General features: G+C 42.9%; 1 protein-coding gene across 3 annotated transcripts in view; it reads right to left on the minus strand.

Annotated features, from left to right (window-relative positions):
* Positions 1–2856: 2856 nt before the first annotated feature.
* Positions 2857–21377, minus strand: part of MAML1 (mastermind like transcriptional coactivator 1) — a 29530-nt gene continuing 11009 nt past the window's right edge. For all 3 annotated transcript variants that reach the window (XM_090064694.1, XM_090064693.1, XM_090064695.1), the window contains exons 3-5: positions 17771–18037; positions 13681–13795; positions 2857–7426 (exon numbers count right to left, since the gene is read on the minus strand). In XM_090064694.1, coding sequence (XP_089920820.1) covers positions 6438–7426; positions 13681–13795; positions 17771–18037 — 1371 coding nt within the window. In that variant the 3' untranslated portion in view covers positions 2857–6437. The remainder of the gene's footprint in view (positions 7427–13680; positions 13796–17770; positions 18038–21377) is intronic.

A 21377-nucleotide genomic window follows, 5' to 3' on the forward strand; every position in this document is an offset into this window, starting at 1 on the left:
AACTGACTTGCCAGGTACCTGCCTGACCTGACCTCTTACATTGTTTCCCCCTCATCTTTTCTCCCCTCCCCTACTTTTCAGCCCTTTGTCGTCCTGATTCCCTACCATTTCCTTTTTTATTGATAGCCTCTTTTTTACCATGTATTATTACCACTGTAATGTTCCCCTTGGCCTTTTTTGTCCCCTTTCTTCCCTGCTTTACCTTTTGTCTCTCTCATCTCTACCTATTTACATCTTCCCTGACATCCTGCCGCACTTTTAGCTTCTCTCATTCCTTGGCGTCTCAGACCAGCAGAGAGTGGTCAGAGATGCCTGAGGAAGGGTGCCTGTGCTTGACAGCTTGCTAAGAACATTTTTCCCCATTACTCTGTTGGTCTAATAAAATATATCACATCCACTCAAAGAACCTTGCCTGCCCAAGTTAAAAAATGATACATCAATTCCAAGTGGACAGTGCAGATAAAATACTCATCCAAAATGCTGCGTCTTCCAGGTGGGAAGCAAATTATGTTCCTCCTATTTTATGAAATCTGGAGGTGGCCTGAGATTTTCATAAAATGTCAGTTTTCCCATTTGATACCTGGTATAAACCCCAGGGAAATGTCACTTACCGCCCGCTCCTGCTCCCAGTGATTGCAGCAGAAATACATTCAAGCCTTAAAGTCTGCTTGTAGAGCGAATTTTAATGTCAGACAGGAACCAGCAGTATGCAAGGAGAGGGGGACACAAAAGTTGATACTAACTGGGATTAACTCTGGAGTCCCTGGAAATATGCATGTACACACACAACACAGTAATAGCATGAAGCTCTGGAACAGTTCCTTTCAGATTAGTTGGCCCACTCTGGACCTGCTTGTTTTATGACACGTGATTATACGGTTTCTCCCTAGGTTTAGATTTACAAATCCCCTGACACACAACCTCTGGGAAAGGTAAGAAATATACAACAGGCTTAAAGGAGACACAGCTGAGGGAACCTTGGAGGTCTTAAGTCAGTGATTCTCACCAGGGTGCCAGTGCACCTTGGGTTGCAACCAGATCCTTCGAAGGGTGCCCCAAAATGTAAGGAGATAAGGAGATCAGTTAAGCTGATCAACTGGCTCAGGCTCGTCTGCCTGGACAATCCCTCCCTACTGCCCAGCCCCCTACAAGGAGGGAAGCACTGTAACATGAAATCCCTGTTGAAACAGGGGCCACTCAATTCACAAGTTATGGAGGGGGCCTCGAGTCCCACGAGGGAGGCTGCGCACCACCTTCTAAGAGTTTAGCTCAACTGATCGTCCCAAAAGTGTTTCTCCTTCAGATTCAACTGAGTTTTGCAGCAGACCATTTCAAATCAGCCCCTTTCGTCCAAAACACAATGGCATGGAGGTGAAAGTCACACTGCTGGGCAGGCCAGGACAGCCACTTGCCAGCAGCCTGCCAAGGCACAACTAGCCCCCAGGACTGCTTTCAAACTGGCCGGCTAAGGATGGAACAGGAGCAGGAGGGGGGAAAAGCTTTGCACTACAACACAACCCTATGAAGGAAGCATGTAGCACAGCTTTGCCAGCTTTTTTTTCCTCGTATTACCAATGCTGTGGTTAGGAGGTTGAGCTAGAGCTTCACAGATAAAAATCTGCTTGTTTTAACAGTAATTCTAACATTTACTAAACAGGAAATAATAAAAAAAAATTTTAGAGCTGTCCTATGCACGCAGCTCAGGAAATTCTTTCAGTGCCTATTACTGCGTAGCCGCCTATCATGAAATCAGGTTAAGAACCCAGCTTCCGCGAAGAGAGCAGTGGAAGCTGGTGTCATCTGAGAGCAGGTATGAATTAGCCCAAAGACTTTTGCTCGCAGCTCTTCAAGGCCTATGCCCACACACTTATTCTAAATAGAACAGAGACTTAGTTAGTAATATGGTCAAGCAATTAAGACAGACCCCAAACACTTGAAGCAGTATAAATTCTATCACCAAGACGAACCCAAAACATTTGACAGAGAAAAAAAGAATTACTAGAAAGTTAATTCTTACCTTGGAAAAATGCAATTTTTCAAATCAGTGACCCACTGCACAAAATTGAGGAGACAATATAAGTTCCTGTTGTAAATGGTCGGCTTCTAAAGCACTTGTGGACTTGCAACATTAAAAGTTAGGCCAAGAATGTATCAGAGAATGCAGCTACCTACATTTTGGAACCATTGGGAAGTTCTGACTTCTTTTTGCAGCACTTGTCTGGTCTCTCGATAGTCTGAAATAAGGAGGATTCAGGAAGAGCAAAGTAACTTCTGCATTGTTACCATTTTTGAACAGATTAAACAGTTTTACCTGTATAACACCTCTCAGTTTAGGGGGAGTTGGCAGAACAGCAGAGGTCCGCTCTCAATACCACCGGTCATAACCAACTCTAGGATCTCTCTAACAACTAAAATTTGAAAAACTATTAAAACTCCATTAAACTTTGGAAAGAAAGGAATATAGAAACACTAAAAACTCTACAGCCTCTCCACTAACATCCAGAAGATTCAAGCCACGGCATACCTGTTCAAAAAAAAAAAAAAGGCCAACAAAGGCGCACGGGATCGAGTTTAATATTAAGCTTCATTTTCCGAGTTCAGTAAAGCTTCCTGTGGCAGGTAGGTGTCTTTATCATTTCCTTCCCCCTCGTACCTCCAAATTCCTCCCCTTTTGGACTTAATTGGGAGAGGATTAAGAGGAAACCAAGTTTGGTTATGAACAAAGTTAGAATTTGAACATTATTAATTAAATCACTGGATGAATAGAAACCGTCTCCCAGGAGAGAATAAATCGCACATGAATGACGGAGGCAAAGCTGCTCAGCTCACACAAAGGTATAAGGTCGTAGCCATATGTGTTTAATACACTAGCAAAATATTTATTTTTATAATGATAAAACAGAAGTAAAGGATTTCTTTTTGGTGTGCACCAGTAATTGTAGTAAAAGAATAAGGGGATCAATGGGCTCTTTACACATTTCAATGACAAAAAACTCATAAAGGTTAGCATCAATTTCAACTGTTCTCCATTTACAAGCATAAAAGTTACCATAACCCCCAAAAACACACATATAAAGAATTATAGTTTTAAAATCTATAAAAAGTAAAAAATATACAGTCAGAAGATCTAACTCTTATTCAATCTTTAATATAAAACTGTAAACATTTATTTACACAAAGGAAATGTGTATAACAAAAATTTGAGCACCCTTTTCAACTGACTTGTGGTTTTCGGAAGGCAGTGGATGTTACACAGTGACTTTTTCGCCCTTCTCACCTAGCCAAAACCTCTGTTTATAAATAAAGCCATGGGCAGCTGGCTAGGCAAGGCTCAGGGGAGCTACATCTTATTGCTCGTAAGCTGCAGCAAATGGAAAGCCCAAGTGCATGTGTTAACAGCTGTGTGTGAGAGCACGCAAGGGCAATGCCCAGCCTGTCTTCACTCGTGCACCTATGCACATCTAGGCCCCACTGTCGATGGCCAATAAGCAGTATGTAAACATGGTAACACTGCCACCATGTTGTCAACAGTTCAATCAGACTGTGTAGACAGGGACCAAATGAAACCCGTGCTGAAAAATGGAAGTCAAGGCTGGATCACAATCATTTTAACATTGTTGGGATCTTGTTCACGCACAGTGGCTGAAGGATATTATAAACCAGTTAGCCTCAATCCATGCTTGAAGAGCACTGAACAGTACCACAGCCACTACAAACCAAGTCCTAAATCAAATCAGGACTTCTGCAGAGAAACATACTCCTGTTTAGCAGGGCAATATCCATTTCAGCTTCCAGAAACAATGAAGGGAAAAGGACATCTGCAATATCCAGAACAACCTACAGGAACAATCCTTTAGAGAGCAAGCATGCTGTGCTGATCTCCTTTACATCAGATTACAGAGCTCCAAAATGGATGGACTGTTGTTTTGATGTATTTAGACCTAAACTCTGTATGTGAAATCCCCTGAAGAATACAGTGGATTTTGTCACATAAGCTAAACAGGAGAAAAGGAGCAATTAAGTTCTAACAGGCTGTTTATTCCTTGGTGTTTTAAGGGGTAGAGAAAAGAATCAGCAACATTACAGGATGTCACTGTTAAAGAGTATGAGGTCCCGAGTACCCCCAATAAGAAATGAAGGCACACTGGTGCTAAATTAACACTTAAGAAAAAGAAACACCCCCCCACCCCCCACAAAACCCAACGACACATACAAACAAGTATCACAAACACCCTTCTCCTGACCGAGAGAGACAGTGAGAGAGAAAGAGAAAAGAAAACTGCTAAAGTCTAGACTCTTCTGATGAAGTTTCAAGAGCCCTGGACCAATTGTTTGCTTACTGTATCATTAAGCCAAACTCACTGGCTTTATTTCTTTACCAAAAAAGTTAGGATTAGTCATTTTAAAAGTCAGTGATTTTTCCCTAGAAAATCTTAGAACAGTGCCGGTAACCCCAGTGTCACTGATATTTTCATTTGTCATTTAAGAATCAATTCTATTTTTCATTTTTTAAATATTTCGACAAGGGTTTAACTTCACTTCAGAGAAATTCATCTATGGGATCCACTGGTCAATGTGCTGTATCACCAAATGTGAACAGCTTTGACCAGCCCCAACAGTTTAACATGATACAATGCAAAATCTAGAAGAGCGTGAAGGGCAAAACCGTGTTTCACGTGTATTGGGTAGGGGTTAAAAGTATTAGTGTCAAAAGCAGATTTGATAAAAAGTGCAAATTATCTGATAAATGAGCTGCAAATACAGTAAAATACTCTCCTTCCAAAATCTCAAATTTTAGCCTTCGTCTCCCACCTCCAAACCATAACACCTCTGCAGAGCAGAAAGGCTCCTCAAGACACTAGTCCATGTTGAAGGAAATTCTTTTAGTCATGCTGGGGTTGGCTAAAAAATTTGAAGGAGCTCGACAAAAATGGAAAAAGTTGGCCCACATTTTCCCCCCAAGGGGTTTGGGAAGGGAAGAGGTATTTGTGCATCTAAAACAAAGCTTTTCACTTTATTTCCATCTCAAAATAAAGGTTAAGGCAAGGTGGTTTGTTGATCGATAGGGGAATTTTTGGTAGCAAGTAAGGATTTAGAACACTGATTGTTCTCATTGCTTTTCTTATCCTGTATGCAACTGACCCCAACACGAGTGCGAGAGTCGTCCTGGCTTATCCTGCAGAACCAGCACCTGCTTCAAGAGAGATCAGAGAAGTATCTATACCTGTCTGCAAAAAGATTATCAAACTCACAAATTGGGGGGAAAATACTTAAAGGGGAGATCTTCACATTGGAACAACCTTGAGACAAGTGACTAGGCCAGTATTTTTTCATGCTCCCTGCTCTATTATTGCTGATATTTACATTTTAGGTAAGGACTTTCCACTTCTCGGCCCAGTGCTACTTTCACGCGCTTGATCCTAAAGTGACGAAATCTTGTGCTTATGGAATCTCTGTTTACTCTTGGAGAAGACTAACCTCACAAATCCTGTGTTATAAAATCTAAAAGGAAAACAAGATGAGCTATCACAAAGCAAAGTCCTCATTTAAACACAACTAATTTTGGAAATAAGTTATGAAAAAACATGTGCAAAGTAAATGGGTTTACATCTAATATATTCATAAAGGTTCTCCCGTAAGAAAGTCCCTCTTTAACCACAATAAGGTAAAAGCCAAGAACCATGTCCCTCCACAAGAGTGCAAGCTGCAGCTTGGGAGTCCCACGATCTGTTAAAGAAAGTCACCAGCCTAGGCCAGCTGGCCAGGTTTTAACACTTTTTGTCATTTATCACCAGCATCCAGAAGCATTTGCTTCAAATGTTACTGAGAAAGATCACTTGCTTGTTGAGAATGGCGGCGCACACGTCAGCAGTGGGAAGGAGGCCTGACTCCAAATAAAAACGTCTTGCAAACACACTCAGGGGCACGTGTCCTCTCCTCCCGCAAAAACAAAGTGGGAAACGTGGTGGGACAGTATTGCAACTAACAGCATGACAAGCCGGGGGCAACTGTGATGTGAAGTATGAGCTCCAGGAAAAAGCCCTTCTAAGAAACATTGGCATGATTTTTACTTGCTTGCTTTTCCCCACTATTGTGGGGTTTTTGTAGGGTTTGTAAATAATCAAAAACTTCAGTTTCCAAACACTGCAAGTGAAATTTCTGAAGGGCAGGCTGGGACGTGGACCAATTTGTTTGATCTGTTCAAACGTGCAGCCTCCCACAGACACAAAGAGGAAGCACAGCGCCGCAGCGGACTTGCTCGGTGTGCCATTACCATGCCTCAAAGCCCAAATGGGAAGTAGCTTCAGTCCCTTTCCCAACTATTTACTTCTAATGCCTACAAGTCTCCTCAAAGCCACAGGTTTTTGGTCCAACCGTAGTTTATATTTCACGAAGTAAAAAAATAAGATGTAGAAAACAAACCCCCAAACCCTGTTTCAATGAGTTCTTAACAACTCGTCCAAGTCATTCATCCATTCTTCTGAAGTCCTGTTTTTCAACAAGTCTATCAGGTCTGTGTCGCCAGTTAAGCTTGGCAGTCCGTTATTGCCTGACTGGCTGCTGTAGGCGAAAGGCAGCTCCTGACTGGTGGTTCTCACAGGGTAACCTTGAGTACAGTGCAGATTGGCTCTATTGGGCAGCTGCTGATTTGGATTCTGGTTGAAAGCAGTCAGATCTGGAACTGCCTGGTTCATGCCAGGCAAGACTTGTTGCGAGGGGACCTGCTGCTGGGCAGGTGGGTTTGTCCTCTGCTGTGCGCCTAAGGATGATGAGAGTATCTGCCCAGCAACAGCAGAATTCATGGAGGCTATGGGTCGGCTGGTGCTTAGGCTTACCTGAGGCATTCCTTGAGCAAACTGCTGGCTGGCCATCTTTAGGTGAGTTTGCTGCAAGTGGAAAGTGGAGCTGGCAGTAAATGCCCCTAAGCCCCCATTTCCTTGTGTCTGGCTGTTCATGTTGGGTATTCCTTGGTGTTGCCAAGATGGGTTCTGGGCCCCCATTGCTGCTGGCACTCTTGCCATCTGTGGCTTGGATAAAGTGGGATTCAGTGGCCCCTTATTGTGCTGCTGAGAAATGCTCGAATTCCCCAAGGTGTTCTGCCCATACCCAGCTGGCACAGCAGTGCCCTGGCCCAGGCTGGGCTGTCTTTGCATTTGTGGCTGTCCGTTGGCACTCTGATTTGCATGCTGAGGAACCATTTGCGTCATCCCAGATGCCATGTTGTACAGTCCCCCTCGCTGAATGTTTTGTATGTTTGTGTATTGAGTCACACCCCGATCCTGCTGACTGGAGCCTGACTGGAGAGGAGGAACAGAACCATGCCCAGGTCCCATCTGAATCATGTTCTGGGTCTGAGAAAACATCCGTGGACTGCTGGAACTGGACTGTCCTAAATTACTTACCCCGGCCATGGCTGAAGAGGATCCTGTAATACAGAGCAATATTTTCTATATTTAATAGTTCTTTCCAAGTTATCCAAAGTCTGTCCACACACCTTTTAGACACTATAATACATGCATTCAGGAGTAGATGCAGTTATGCAGATGTACTTATCAATTAATCTATGTAATACATAGCATCAATGGGAAAGTTCTAACTCTACGAGCTCCTCTCTAGCATCAGCCTTGGGGTGCAGTGGTAAAGAAGTTTCTCCACTGTCATCCCAGCTAGTACTCTCTACTGATACAGGCAAATACAGTTATGTAAGGACACTGATTCAAATGCCACTCTTCCTAGAAATGGGGAGAAACTTTGATCAGCAATGGCCAGTTTTTTAAAGAGATTTAGGCTCCTAAAATGCATCCAAGCACCTAGTGGGAACTTCAAAAACCCCTGCAACTGTACCCACACTGACCGCAGTATGAGTTAGGTACCTCGACGTTTTTGAAGGTCTCTCTAAACATCTATTCACACTGTTAAAACTAGGTGTCCTATCCCAGAGGGTCTATACACGATTACAGCACATAATCACAGTGCGTCAGAGCAGGCTTGATTAATGGAATCTGCTGGAATGTGGCAATTACCATGCTGCAGCACACTCCAGCATCTCATATATCAGTGTCTCCACACTTAAAAATGGTGGTGGGGTGCTTAACTAAAGCTCATTCAGCGAGCTTTAGATAAAGCTCCCCCGCCGCCATGACACATGAGATGCTCTTGGTGCTTTAATCAGAGTGGCGCTCAGAGCCACTAATTTAAGCATACCCCTCTACATGACTCCCAGAGCATGTGTATAAACACCCCCACTGACCAGATCTTTGTTTACTTGTGATCCTCATCCACCTTGCTTAAGCCCTTGAAAAAAAGCTGATGCAAAAGCGAGGTGGTCTCCTCCTTGCCATTTTTCGTGACTTAGTCTTAATCCTAAAATGCAGGTGTATTACCAAAGTAATAATTTTTCAGGGACTCAACCAGGATGGAGTAGAATTACAGCACCACTCAGGGCGAAGACATATGAATTGACTTTACTACATAGCAAAGGTGGAGCAGACCCACAGGGCACACCCCTTTATGTAGTAAATCTTTTGAGCACAGGGTAAAGCTGATCCTTGAAAAATAGGTAATAACTTTACAACATGGGAAAACGAAGATGTACAATATGCTCTCCCTGCTCCCCATCAATTTATTATTGTTTCCAATCTGCAGGTTGGTTGTCTGTTTATTGTAAGCTGCTCTGAGCCCTCTGGAAAGGGCAAGGTATAAAATTAAATAACAAATAAATTTTATCCTCGGGTATATGATGTATGCAAACCAGCTCCTGCATCATCTAATGGCCAGGTGCTAGAATACCATCTCCTGCAGGCAGCTAGCTCACTTACTGCAGAGTGAATTCACTAGAGTAAAACTAGGATAAAATGCTGCGTATTAGTCACGCTGTGCATCCACACCCTTATGTGCTTAGGGCATTAATGCGGTCCGTCTCTCATGACTAATGTAGGCCTACAAAGACAAAGCAAAATCTCCCTATGGGTTTATGTCCATGAACTGGTAGTACTGGGAAAGAGGGTCATGGTGACACATCATCAGGATGCAGAGTGCAAGCTTCCTGTCTGACTTACCAGAGGTAGGTACAGAATCTAACCTAATTTTACAACATAACTCAAATAGTTTCTTTTACTGGTAAGTCAGTAAAAGTCAAGCTGGCTTTCGACCCCAGAAAGATGCCAGAGCATATTATTCAAGAAGCAATGTATAGGCACCTAAACAAAAAAGTAATAAAGATAGGACAGCCAATGTGGGTTTGTGAGAAACAAAGTGTTAAACTACATCTTTTGACAAGGTAACTGGTCATCTGGATAAAGGAGAAAAAAATAGCTATGGTATCTTGAGGTCAGGAAGGACACTCTCTCACACAACAGTCTCATACACAAGGTAGGGAAGCAAGACCTCCAACTTCTGGTGACCAAGCTGTTTGATAAAACAATCCATCAGTAATCAGAAATGGTTCTTTTCAAACTGGGAGGGTATTAAGTGAGGTCCAGCAGGAGTTTGTCCTGGGACTTATTCTAATTGATATTTTTATTAATGACTTGGATGACTGAATACAAAGTAGATTTATATAATTTACAAATGACATCAAGCTAGGAGTCCCTACAAGCACTGGATCAGAAATCATTCCAAACTTGACAAATAGAAATGGACTGAAAACTTCAATCTGATATTCAGTACAGACAAAGGCAAAGTGACACACTTAAAGATAAATCAAATGCACAAATTAAAGGTGGGGAGAGACTGGGTAGGAGGTGGTACTGAAGGCAAAGAATGTGGGGTTATAGAGAGCTGCAAATTAAAAGTGAGCTAACAATGTGATGGTTCCCCCCAAAAAAACCCAATCTCATTTCAGGATGCATTCAGAGGAGTGCTGCACGCAAGACCCTGGAGGTCATTATTCTGCTTCACTTGGTGCTGGTGAGACCTAACATACAGCACTGGAAGAAACTGCCTAGGACAGCTGTGCAGTATCCTTCACCGGACATTTTAAAGAACTGGTTAGATCAGTATTTGTATGTCTTGTATATAGAGCACTTTTGACAAGTTCCTGCTTCTGTGCAGGGGGTGGTGGACTTCATCTTCCAGCCCTGCACTTCTTTAATTCCATCATCTACTTTAGTAATTTTCACGTTAAGTACCTTTCTGTTTTTTATAATAATGCATTCAATGTGTCTGCAGGTAAAACCAATAATTAGACAGGCTGCAATTCATCAATCTGGTCAGGAAACCAAAAAGGAGCCTTTTTGTCAACTCTAGCTAAAAGCTGTTTCTAGATGGCAGATTCCTACCTGGAAGGTAAAATATACACAGTGAAACAAAAAGAAATAAAAAACTATACAGGAAAGCCTGTCTGAGACACTTCCACTGTAGGGTCTGGGATGAAACATATCTAAGCTGTAGGGGCTGCCTTTCCTTCTGAAATCTTCATAAAGTTGGAAGAAGCCACTCTCTTACTACAAATGTGAGTGCATGTTTTTTAATCCATGCATAAGACAATGTATGCAAATGTGGCATCATTTGAATGCTAGGGTTTCAAAGTCCTAAACTAGCAACATAACAAAGGGGAAAAAAGACAGAGTTCGAGAGAAGTAGAGAAAGTCTGTTGTTCTGCCATGCAAAAAAGCAAAGGGGTGGTACAAATATTAGAACAGCAAGTGAAAAAGTACCGATAGTCAGCATATTTGTAGGACAGAATCAAGTGCTTTTCATGCTGCTACATGTCATGCTTACTATGACCGACACACACACTGCATTTAACACATTTACTACTGCATTTCTTAGTTGGCAGACAGGGAGTACAGATGAAGTACTGTAACTCTTTGTCTGAGATAAATTATTCACCGCCCCTCTTGCATACCAACTGCTTCCAGGATTACAAAGATTTCTTTTAACAAAGTAATTTCTGTTACTTAGCAGAGAAAAGGGTGTCTGGCTACAGAAGCCACAATTCATATCTCTGCCTAGCAAACTGATAACAGCAATCATCAATGTCATTTAGATTGGGGTAGTCAAGCTGTGGCACGTGCCACAAGTGGCGTGACAAGCCTTTGTGTACAGTACTAAGGAAGACCAGGGAGGGGACAGATATCACAGCATGGCAGAGAGCAGAAAACAGAGCAGCAAATCAGAAAGGAGGCACAGGACAAGGGAGTAGAAAGCAGAGCATCTGACTGAGCAGGGGAAGGGGACAGAGGTAATTCATGGCAGGTCTACCAAAAAGGTTGGCCCTCGATAACTCAGAATCATAGAAAATTGAGGTTGGAAGGATGTCAGGAGGTCACTTCTAATTCAACCCCCTGCTCAAAGTAGGACAAACCCTAAATAGACCATCCCAGCCAAAGCTTTGTCTAGTCAGTTTTTAAAAACCTTCAAGGATGGAGATTCTATAATCTCTCTGGGTAGCCTGTTCCAGTGCTTTAGTACCCTCCTAGTGAGAAAATTCTTCCTATTATCTAACCTAAACTTGCCTTGCTGCAGCTTGAGCCCATTGCTCCTTGTTCTGTCGTCACCACCACTGAGAACAGCCCAGCTCCATCCTCTTTTGACCCCTTTCAGGTAGCTGAAGGCTGCTATTAAATCCCTCTCAGTCTTCTCTCCTCTAGACTAAATAAGTCCAGTTCCCTCAGCCTCTTCTCACAAGTCCTGTGCTCCAGCCTCTGAGCCATTTTCATTGCCCTCCAGTGGACTCTCCCCAATTTGTCCACATCCCTTCTGTCATGGGAGGCCCAAAACTGGACACAGAACTCCAGATGTGGCCTCACCAGTGCTGAATTGAGGGGAAGAATCACTGCCCTTGATCTGTTTGGCAGTGGTCCTACCAATGCAGCCCAGGATGCCGGTAACCTTCTTGGCAATGAGGGCACACTGCTGGCTCATATTCAGCTTCTTGTCCTGTCACCCCCCAGGTCCTTTTCTGCAGAGCTGCTGTCCAGCCCATCACCCCCAGCCTGTCCCATGTGTGGGATTGTTCAGTCCTAAGTGCAGGACTTTGCATTTGTCCTTGCTAAGCTTCAGATTTCTCCAATTCAGCCCAATCCTCCAATTTGTCTAGGTCCCTCTGAATCCTAGCCCTACCCTCCAACGTATCCACTGCTCCCCCAAGTTGGTGTCGTCTGCAACTTGCTGAGGGTGCACGCTGTCATCTTCCAGGTCGTTCACAAAGATATCAAACAAAACCAGCCTTAGGACTGACCCTAAAGCACTGCACTTGATACTGGCTGCCAACTAGACACCGAGCCATTGATTACTCCCCTCTGAACCCAAGAATCTGTGATAATAGATCTGTGACAAAATCTCTGACTTAGGTAATGGTATCCTGCCCATAAGCTTCACCTTAAAAGTTGCATTTCAGTGGTAATGTCTGGGGTCCTGCGGAGAGGAGGGCTGAAGGAAGGAAACAAACATTATTTTCTTCCTTAAGTGTCTGCTGATGGAAGGGTGAATGAGGCAACATTTGTATATCAATGAACAAGCAAAGCAGTTACTTGCCCACTAATAGCAAAGGTTCCTTCTGGTATTAAAAAAGTGGGTTTACTGACCTCCAGTACTTCCACATTAATTAGGCTATGACGACAACTTGTAGTTATCAGTGTTAGTAAACTACAGATGTATATTAGGTTCCCTCCTCCCCCTTCCCCAATATAAAATATCACTCCAGAATGCAGGAGATCAGAACTTATATTCCTCACTCAAGTCAACAAGTATGAGGGCTATGGAGTCAAAAAAAAAAAAAAAAGTCAGCCTGTCAGGGGTAGGATAAAAAGCACTTTGTGTTTGTCTCTAGTTCAGGGGACTGACAACTTACAGCCCACAAAGCCAACAGATCCAGCCTATGGAGCTGGGGTGTTGGAGCCCAGAGGCCTTCAGGCCTGGATTTTGACCTTTGTGCCCAGACAAGACCTCACGGACCGGCCATTCAAGAAACTACGCATTTGTTACATGTCAGGGTGGTGAGCAAGTTATATTACTTTTAACTAACTACAGTATTAAAATTGTAACTGCTGACGGCTTAATACATTTGTTATTGGTTAAAAAGTAACCATGTCCTAGTCTTAAAATTAAGACCTGTTACAAGGCCCAATTTAATGTTACTGAACCTAAGGGGGAGCTTGTGCAGTGTTCCAGCAGCAGGGGGAGGAGGTGGGGGGGTTTCACCTGTGTAACAGGTAGCAGAGAGAAGTGGCAGCGGCTGGGTCACTCTGGCCTGCCACTGGAGTACATTGCCAACCAACTGCTGCTCTAGTGAGATCTTGTGGTAATTACAGGAAGTTGAGTTTTTCCCTCAGACTTAACACAATTCAACCTTCCCATGCTGGAAGAAGGCTGACTATAATACAGGGTCTCCATGGGACAGGAAAGGAGGGTAGATTCCTGGACTGCTTGAGCCCCCCAAAAAACAATGACACTTTTCTTACAATCCTCTATCTAAGCACTTTTGACTATTCCCAGAAGAGTACTGAAAAGTTGCAGATTTAATATAATACAAAATCAATTAGTTGCAATCAACATACAAGGGAAAGGGGAGACTATTCATGCTCAGCGAAAATGAGAAGACACATCAAAACACTTTAAAGTGCCATGACAAAGGAAGAGAACAGATAATTAAGTTATCTAGAATAGGGACCTTAAAGACTTATGGTCCAAAGGAATCTCTCCACCTGCTTTAGTTCAGCTGTCAAGGTTGTTTACCTGTAAACTGTCCGACCTGCGGCTGATAAGGATTCTGTGGCTGGTCCTGGTACTGAGGGGGTGGTCGGGTCAGGTGTCGCTGGAGCTGCTGCTCTTGCTGCTGCCGCTGTTTCTCCTAGGAGAGGTCCAATAGAAGGAAATTAGAAAATAAAAAAAAGTCTGTCCTGGATTTCAAGTGAGACTTTGCACAGGATAAAAACAAAGCTACCTGTAGTTTGATTACAAACTTGCTAACTTTGTCAATCCAGAAGCATGCATCTCTTCCTTAGAGTAGCAATTCTCAACCAGGGTGATACAGCACCTTGGGGTGCCTTGACATCCTTTCAAGAGTGTGACATGTTAGCACTGTTAGATGTAACAGTAAACGGGATTTGTAAAATAAACTTTCTGACCTGTTGTGATCTTTCTTAGTTCTTTGCAACAGAAAAGTTTCTCTAGTGTTTTTCTGCAGTCAGAAAACAAATGAAAACTGGCATTTTCTGAGAGGTGCCTCAAGTCTAAGACAGATGCCTTGAGTCTAAAAAAGACTGCGAACTACAGCCTTAGAGGAATCAAATGCAACAGGTTTAATTTTTTTTTTTTTAAAAAGGGAAGGCCAGGACCAAGATGACAGATTATGAAATAACTGAGATTTCCATTACAAAAAAATGCAATAACTGGAAGCCAAGGTGATAGAAACATGCAACATAAAGAGTTGATGCAATGTGTATTAAAGCTCTAAGAGACACTATAAGGTAGGAATGTCAGCTGTTCATTCATGTGCAAGTTTAATAAATAACATATTTTCAGTAATACTTTGAAGACTGCAGAGATGCACTTCTTACCTTCAACTTCAAAAGCAGCCAGAAAAAACAAGCGAGTGTTTTTTATTTTGTATAAAGAGACTGAAAGATGTTAGTTAAAAAACCCCACAATAATCAGTTCTTGGTTACCCTAGTTTTCCTGGAAGAGTGTAGATAACTAGAGAAACTAGTGTGACAGAATCTATATCGATCATTTATTCACTGCTTAAGACTGTATTAAGCACACTAGCTCAACTAGAGAAAAACTCTAAAATATTCAACAACTCTGTCTCTTCCAACATGGTGACAAAAGACTTTGTACTCCTAACAGAAGGTAAGAAAACTAGGGTTATTTTTTAAAAACTTTCTGACTTTACATATCATAAAGCCACCACAATGGGAACTCAGACAATAACGTTGTCCGAGGCACCTTAGCTAGAAGGCACTACCAGTCTTTTTCCAGAGACTGGATTCAACCAGGCAGTAAATTCTGAGAGAGAGCCTTCAGGAAAGAATGAAGTGATGCATGGTTCCAGATCATGCAACTGCCAGGCTATATAAAAAGCTGCTTGTGGCTCAGAAAGTGACAAACCTTGGGAAGACAGAAGCTCTGCTCCTTCTGTAGCAGACCTAATGTACAGACTACAGAGCAGTCTGCACTGCTCAGGTTCTACTGAAGAAAAACTGGGAGTGCCTTGTGGTGCCACAGCCCCTTCTTTCTGCCAACTGAGCAATGCAGACTCTCCAGCTGGAAGACAACTTCTGATGCCACGCGGCCGACAGAATGCACATGTGCACATACCCGGCCTGCTACCCTCCATTCAGGATGTGGCGTTTTCCTAGGGTGCAATTCACAGATGTTAGGGGCTAGAAGGGACCATGGGAACAGGGCTGAGGGACCTCAGTAGTTTTTTTTTTTCCAGATTTCCCAATGTCAGGCAGCACAGAAAGATTACTGTGGTGCTCATGCCTGTACCTTGACAGGGTAAATAAACCATGAAGCCAAAGGAAGGCAAAATGCAATTGAGCTGTGGGATGATAGGGGTAATCTATTTATGTACAATTTATGAATTATTTATTAACTTTATGTACAACTCCAACCCTGAATATGTACTAAATCAGTCACAGGCTGACAAGGCCCCTATCACATGCCTCATATCCTGCCTAGAGAAGGTTTTAGAGCAAAGAAAAGTTTTTAGCCTTTAATGGCTGTAGTCTATTAGGACAAGGGATAGCTTAACGAAGGTATCCAAGCTGGAAGAAAACCCATTATACCAGTGGTCTACAGGGAGAAGGTTTTGAAGGAATGAAAATTTCATCAGAGAGAATGCAGACCTTTAAATATCTCCAAGACTGAGAAGGCTCTAAGGCTGAAGAGCAACTGGGAAGAAACGAGAGAGACGTTTCCCGAGCAACATGACCTGACTCTGGACCAGGCAAAGCCTAAAGGAAGCTAACTGCTAAAGCCAGAAAGAGATTCTCTCTCTCAGGAAAAGCCGTGAGCAAGAGAAATGTAAGACAGCATAGGAGAACTGGAGTCCCCAAAACACGCTGACGCAAATCCCCCAAAGTGCTCAGAAGCAGTAAAAATAACTGAAGCAGGAACTAGCAGGTAGGTGTTCTGGCACCTCTGCACCACCTAAAATAAAGACAGATTGGTTAAAAAACCTTTTGTAAAATGTGTGCATTTAACTATCACTACATGTCCCTAAAGAATAAAACTGCAAACCAGAATGTCCACAAGGTAAAAAGCTGGGAAAGGGTGTACTTATATATTGTGGTGTCAGTACTGGTTGTAGGGCAACTAAGCCACATCAGAGTTTGTGCCTAAAATGTGCCAACAATCCTGTCTGCAGTCTGCCCGGTTAGGAGTCTGGCAGTGTAAAAGCAAGTCGTCCCGGTATGTGGAGCGAAACACAGCAGTCTGGGAAACATCCAGCAGGGGGAGCTTGATCAACCTGACAAACATCATTTTTCACTGATTATTGGGTTTTCTCCAACCTTCTAAAGCTGGCTGCATTTCTCATTCTCCTCATGTTCTCCTACATTACACTCTAATCTTGCAACATTCAAAGTCAGGCTCTGGATATTTCCAGTCACCTTTAACTCAAGCCTCCTAAACCATTTCAATCCATGTCTTGGCTAGATGGGTCACAGCAGCAATATTATTATTTTCTGTGTAGCTCACAGCTTTCTTTTAACTACTGGCCTACCCTTTCACACTCTGTTAGTTTTCCTGGGCCATCTCCATGGATAAACAAGTATCCCAGGGCCTGCTCACCTTTCCTACCACCCATGTATCACCCCTATATCTAGCGGTGTCAGTTCCTTTCTGCACAGCGTCCACCAACATTCAGTCCTTACAGCTCTACTTGTATTATAACCAAATGACTAGATGAACAACTATGAGAACCTCAACAGTGCATTCCGCGTACTGAGTGTACACACCTTTTTGATGTGGGCTTTCTCTACCTCCCTTTCCCAAATAAAGGTCTCATGGATGGAAGAGATTCCTTTGAACAAGAGCTAGAAATGTGTGTGTATCTCATATGTCTGTCAGCAACCTGTCTGTAACCCTGCTCAGTTCCGTATCTTTTCTTTTTTTTAAAGTATTTGGGCACATGCAGACATTATCCAACATTGCTTGTTTACACAATTGTCTGGAATCCTCTTCTCAAATACTCAGCCTCTTATTACCTCTCACCTTGACTATCAGAGGCTCAAGGGCTTCTCAAAGTCCAAACTCTATCCAACATGCCAAATGCTGCTGGCCCCTTTCTCACACACATGAAAGCTGCATGGCCATATACATCTTCATTTTCAAATACTCTGCTGACTCCACATTCAGTGCAAAATTTAATTCTGCCCTTACTTTTCAAATGCCCTAAAACACAACACCCATGTCTGAACCTCAACTTTTGTTCTGCTCCTGCTCTCCTGGCCCCCGCTCTTCCTTCATACAATCACAGTCATTGGTATACTCTCCTTCCTCTCTACTCTTATCTCCTTGTATTTCTCCACTACCAAATCCACCTGTTTACTGTTAGATTTGAGGCTACCTCTTTTTCCTTGACTATAAGCCATGACAGAAGAGAAGAGAGTACCACTTCAATATAGCTCATCTAAGTAAAACAAAAGGTATCGCACCCAGACATCAACTCATTAATCTCTCTCTGTTTGCAAAGAGAAGTTCAACTGTGTTTCTTCACTTAGTCTAACAAGGTTTCAAGTCGTGCTTCAATCTACCAAAGCAAATTAAAACTAATGTGAAAAGAAAGGATTCGTTTGCTCTCCCAGGTCCCGCATACCTGCTCAGCTAGGAGTTGTTGCTGCCTTTGCCCCAGGAAGAACTGCTGCTTCTGCTGCTCCATCAGCAAGTGCTTTTGCTGCTCCCTTTGTTTCTGCTGGTCCAGTAACATCTGGTGTTGCTTCATTACCGCTGCTTGCTGCTGGTTATTGAGATAAGCTGCACTGTTATGGTTACCTGCTATGGAAACATTGGGAGGCTGGGCACCAACACCAGGACCCGGGACAGAAACCGGGACACGAGGAACGTTGGGAGAAGGGTTTTGATCCTGCAGAATATAAACAACAATCAGTCCTGTGGGTGACTTGGGCACCACAGCATCAAATGCTCTACTGAACATATGCAGGTCAGCTAGATAACTATCATGAGAGACAGAGAATGGCAGAGCATTTACAGTACTTCAGCTGTTGTAGGACACATCGTACATAATCAAAACAAAAGCTTGCAAACCATAACTCATCTATGTATTTGCACAGTCAGTTAATAAAAATCAAGTGAAGCAAACAAACCAAGCAAACTATTTTTAATTCTCTAGCTATAAGGATTTAGGGGTTCAACCATGTTGCCAAATGTTCATTTTCAGCGCAATTAGATAGATTCAAGGTAGCCAAATAGAAATGTGTGTTAAGGGCCGCAAATAGATGGGAGCAGGGAAAGGTTAAGAGCTATACTACATTCATGAATGAAGGCATCATTTTTGGTTGTAAATACAAAACTTCCCAAGTCTTATGCAAATGGGCAAACACAAGTAACAATACTTTTATAAAGCTATAGATACATTGCTAGCTATGAATGGAGGGGGGACAGGAGGGGAATGCAAATATTACCGCAGTGATAGTCCGCTAATGTCTACATAGTAGGCTAACTATTCATCTGTATTCAAACTTCATCACTGTTCCAAAGGAATGTAAGCTATAAAATACAACACGAATCTGTCCTCCCAGAACCATTTTTTTCAAGGTAGGCACCTTTTCTAACTCTGTACTCAAATAATTTTAATGGGGGTTTTAGCACAGGCACACTGGAAATGCATTTTGATAGCTTGTAGGGAACTACAGGAAGCAAGCAAGCAACAGAAGATGCCAATTCTGCAAGAATGTGAGTCTGTGAATGGTGCCATTGAGTTCTCAGGACTGCTCATGTGTGTAAATATTTGCATTCTCCACTAAGGCCCCGATTCTGCAAAAAAGGCTTTCTAGTTGAGCCTTCTCTCCACTAGTTTTCATTTCCTTGACTAGGCTCATTTGGCCTATTTGTCCAACGTCACATGAAGTATACCACTATAACTGCAACAGTTATAAGCACAAACTTTCTAAGCTTGCTTGGCTACCAGTGGTGCAAGGGAGGATCATAGCATAAAAATAATTTAAGACAGACACTTTATTTGAATGATAAATGACATCATAGGCAACATCCCACTAACTCTGCCTTTCCTCTCAACTTTTCACTGTACCGGAAAATTGTTCTTTCTAGGCAGAATTTTAACTCATGACTTGCTGACACTGTGTGGAGGGAGAGTATCTTTTGCCAAAACAGAGAGCTAAAAAAGTACATTTTTTAATGTTCTGAGCCACCGCACTCTCCCCACGAGAGAGTGCATTGAAAAGATGGGTTTGACTATTTAGTTTGGCACTATTTACTGATCAATGTTCAAAATCAACCACTCTAAAAACTGCATTGAGACTGCTCTTCTAGGAGTAGGAAACCTGAACAAACATTAAAGTTACCAGTAAGAAATAGCAACAACATGAGAAGCAATAATAATTCAAGAAAATTATTCTTTTCAAAGGCTTGGTAAGTCTATCAGAAGACTTGTTTGCAATTCTTATGGTTACCATCAAACATGTTCTATGCCCTGCTCAATTCTGAACATACCACTCATTCATCAAATTAAAATACCAGTTCAGAAGGAACGGTGAGCTTTCTTCTTAATTTCATCAGAAACCTGAATCAAATATACCCGATGTTACACTAAGGGGCTGGTCTATATGCAAACTGACAGCAAATAAACTAGATTCGTTTTAACTGATATCTCTTCCTATTTCAGCAATAAATATTTTTCTTTAAAGCATACTTGACCTTTACTCCACCAGCCTTTAATTAGAAGGAAGGAAGGAAGGATTTAAGGTCTTTACTCTCAACTGTTCATCAAGAATGTGTTTTAGCTATTAAATACCACAGTTTTACTCTCCATCCCTTCAACTACACAAACATCATGCTCATTATGCTTGTGACACCCAACTATATATTAACTCTGCAGTCTTCTAGGAATAACAAGGTAGACCAGATATAAATTTGTAATATAAAGCAAGCACAACAACCCCTATAAAGGTCCCTTCATATGTAATAAAGCAAAAAAAGGGCATAACCCTATTTCTCCTTTGTAGGTCTCCTTTCATTCTTTGTGTTGCCTAAAGTAGGCAGAGGTTATCCCCATTAATTGGATATCTGGGGCGAATGTGAGCCTCTCTTATTATTCCCTGTGGATTACTAGGTAACAAACCTTGACATAAGCAGAAATACAAATTACCTCTCAACTAAAATCTAATCTATTTAATCTTCCACTGCCGAGCAGCAGCATGCTATGGAACCCAGAATATTCAAAAGGTATAGACTTGGGATCTTCAAACAAGTCACTTAAAATGGAGAAGAGACAGAGATTGAAAATAAATTAAGGTAAGGTTTGAGAAGTTCTGTTATTTTTTATATACAGAATTCTAATATTATAAAAGGCTTAGTCCGTCTGTCTGTAACACTTCTGGCCAACTGTGCATGAGCCACCAAGACGGTGGGCGGCAACTGGCTGGGGCCCAAGTTTGCACTGTTGCCAGGGAAGTTTGGCAGTGGGGAACATGCCCTGCCTGCCCGAGCAGCGGGGCTTCCCCACACCTCCCTGCCTTCAGGCAAAGGGGGGGATCACAGTGGCAGTGCCACCCTGCTAGCTAGCCTGGACGCCCCCCAGAACAGCTGGCAGGGAGGGGGAGGCAGCAGACGCGTGCCAGGTGGACCCAGAGGGGTGGGGGGAAGCAGGGTCGGCCCTGAAACAGCAGGGGGAGAGGGAAGTGGGATCGGACCTGAAGCAGCTGGGGGGCAGAGGGGGGTGAGCAGGGCCAGACTGAAGCATTGAGGGGGGGGTGGAAGAAGTGGAATGGGGTCACATCCAAAGTGGCAGGGGGAAAGGGGGGGAAGTGGGGTCAGCCCCAAAGCGGTGGGAGGAAGGAGCACGGTCAGACCCAAAGCAGCGGGGGAGTGGTAGGAGGGGAGCAGGGTTGGACCCAAAGCACCAGCAGCAGGGGTGGGGTGGAGCATGGGTGGATGAGGAGTTGGGGGGCGGGGGGGGGAAGGAAACGGACACAGACATGGACACACGACACGCAAGGCTCCGGCTCTGCTGCCTTGGTCATTCTTGATGGGCAATTTGCTAGTTTATTTAAGAAAGGTTTTAAAAGCTGTCAGATCCTTATGCAGATTGTGGTCTAAAGTTAAAGATTTTGTTGCTTATGGTATACTACACCGAAAAACAATCTTGCCAGCATGACTGTTAATAGCAGATATTAAAAACTGTCTCAGAAACAAAATGTGCTTGTGGCTCCATATTTTTTTTTTTT

This window comes from Crocodylus siamensis, chromosome 10, assembly GCF_052110815.1.
Source record: "Crocodylus siamensis isolate JL-2025a chromosome 10, ASM5211081v1, whole genome shotgun sequence".
NCBI lineage: Eukaryota > Metazoa > Chordata > Crocodylia > Crocodylidae > Crocodylus > Crocodylus siamensis.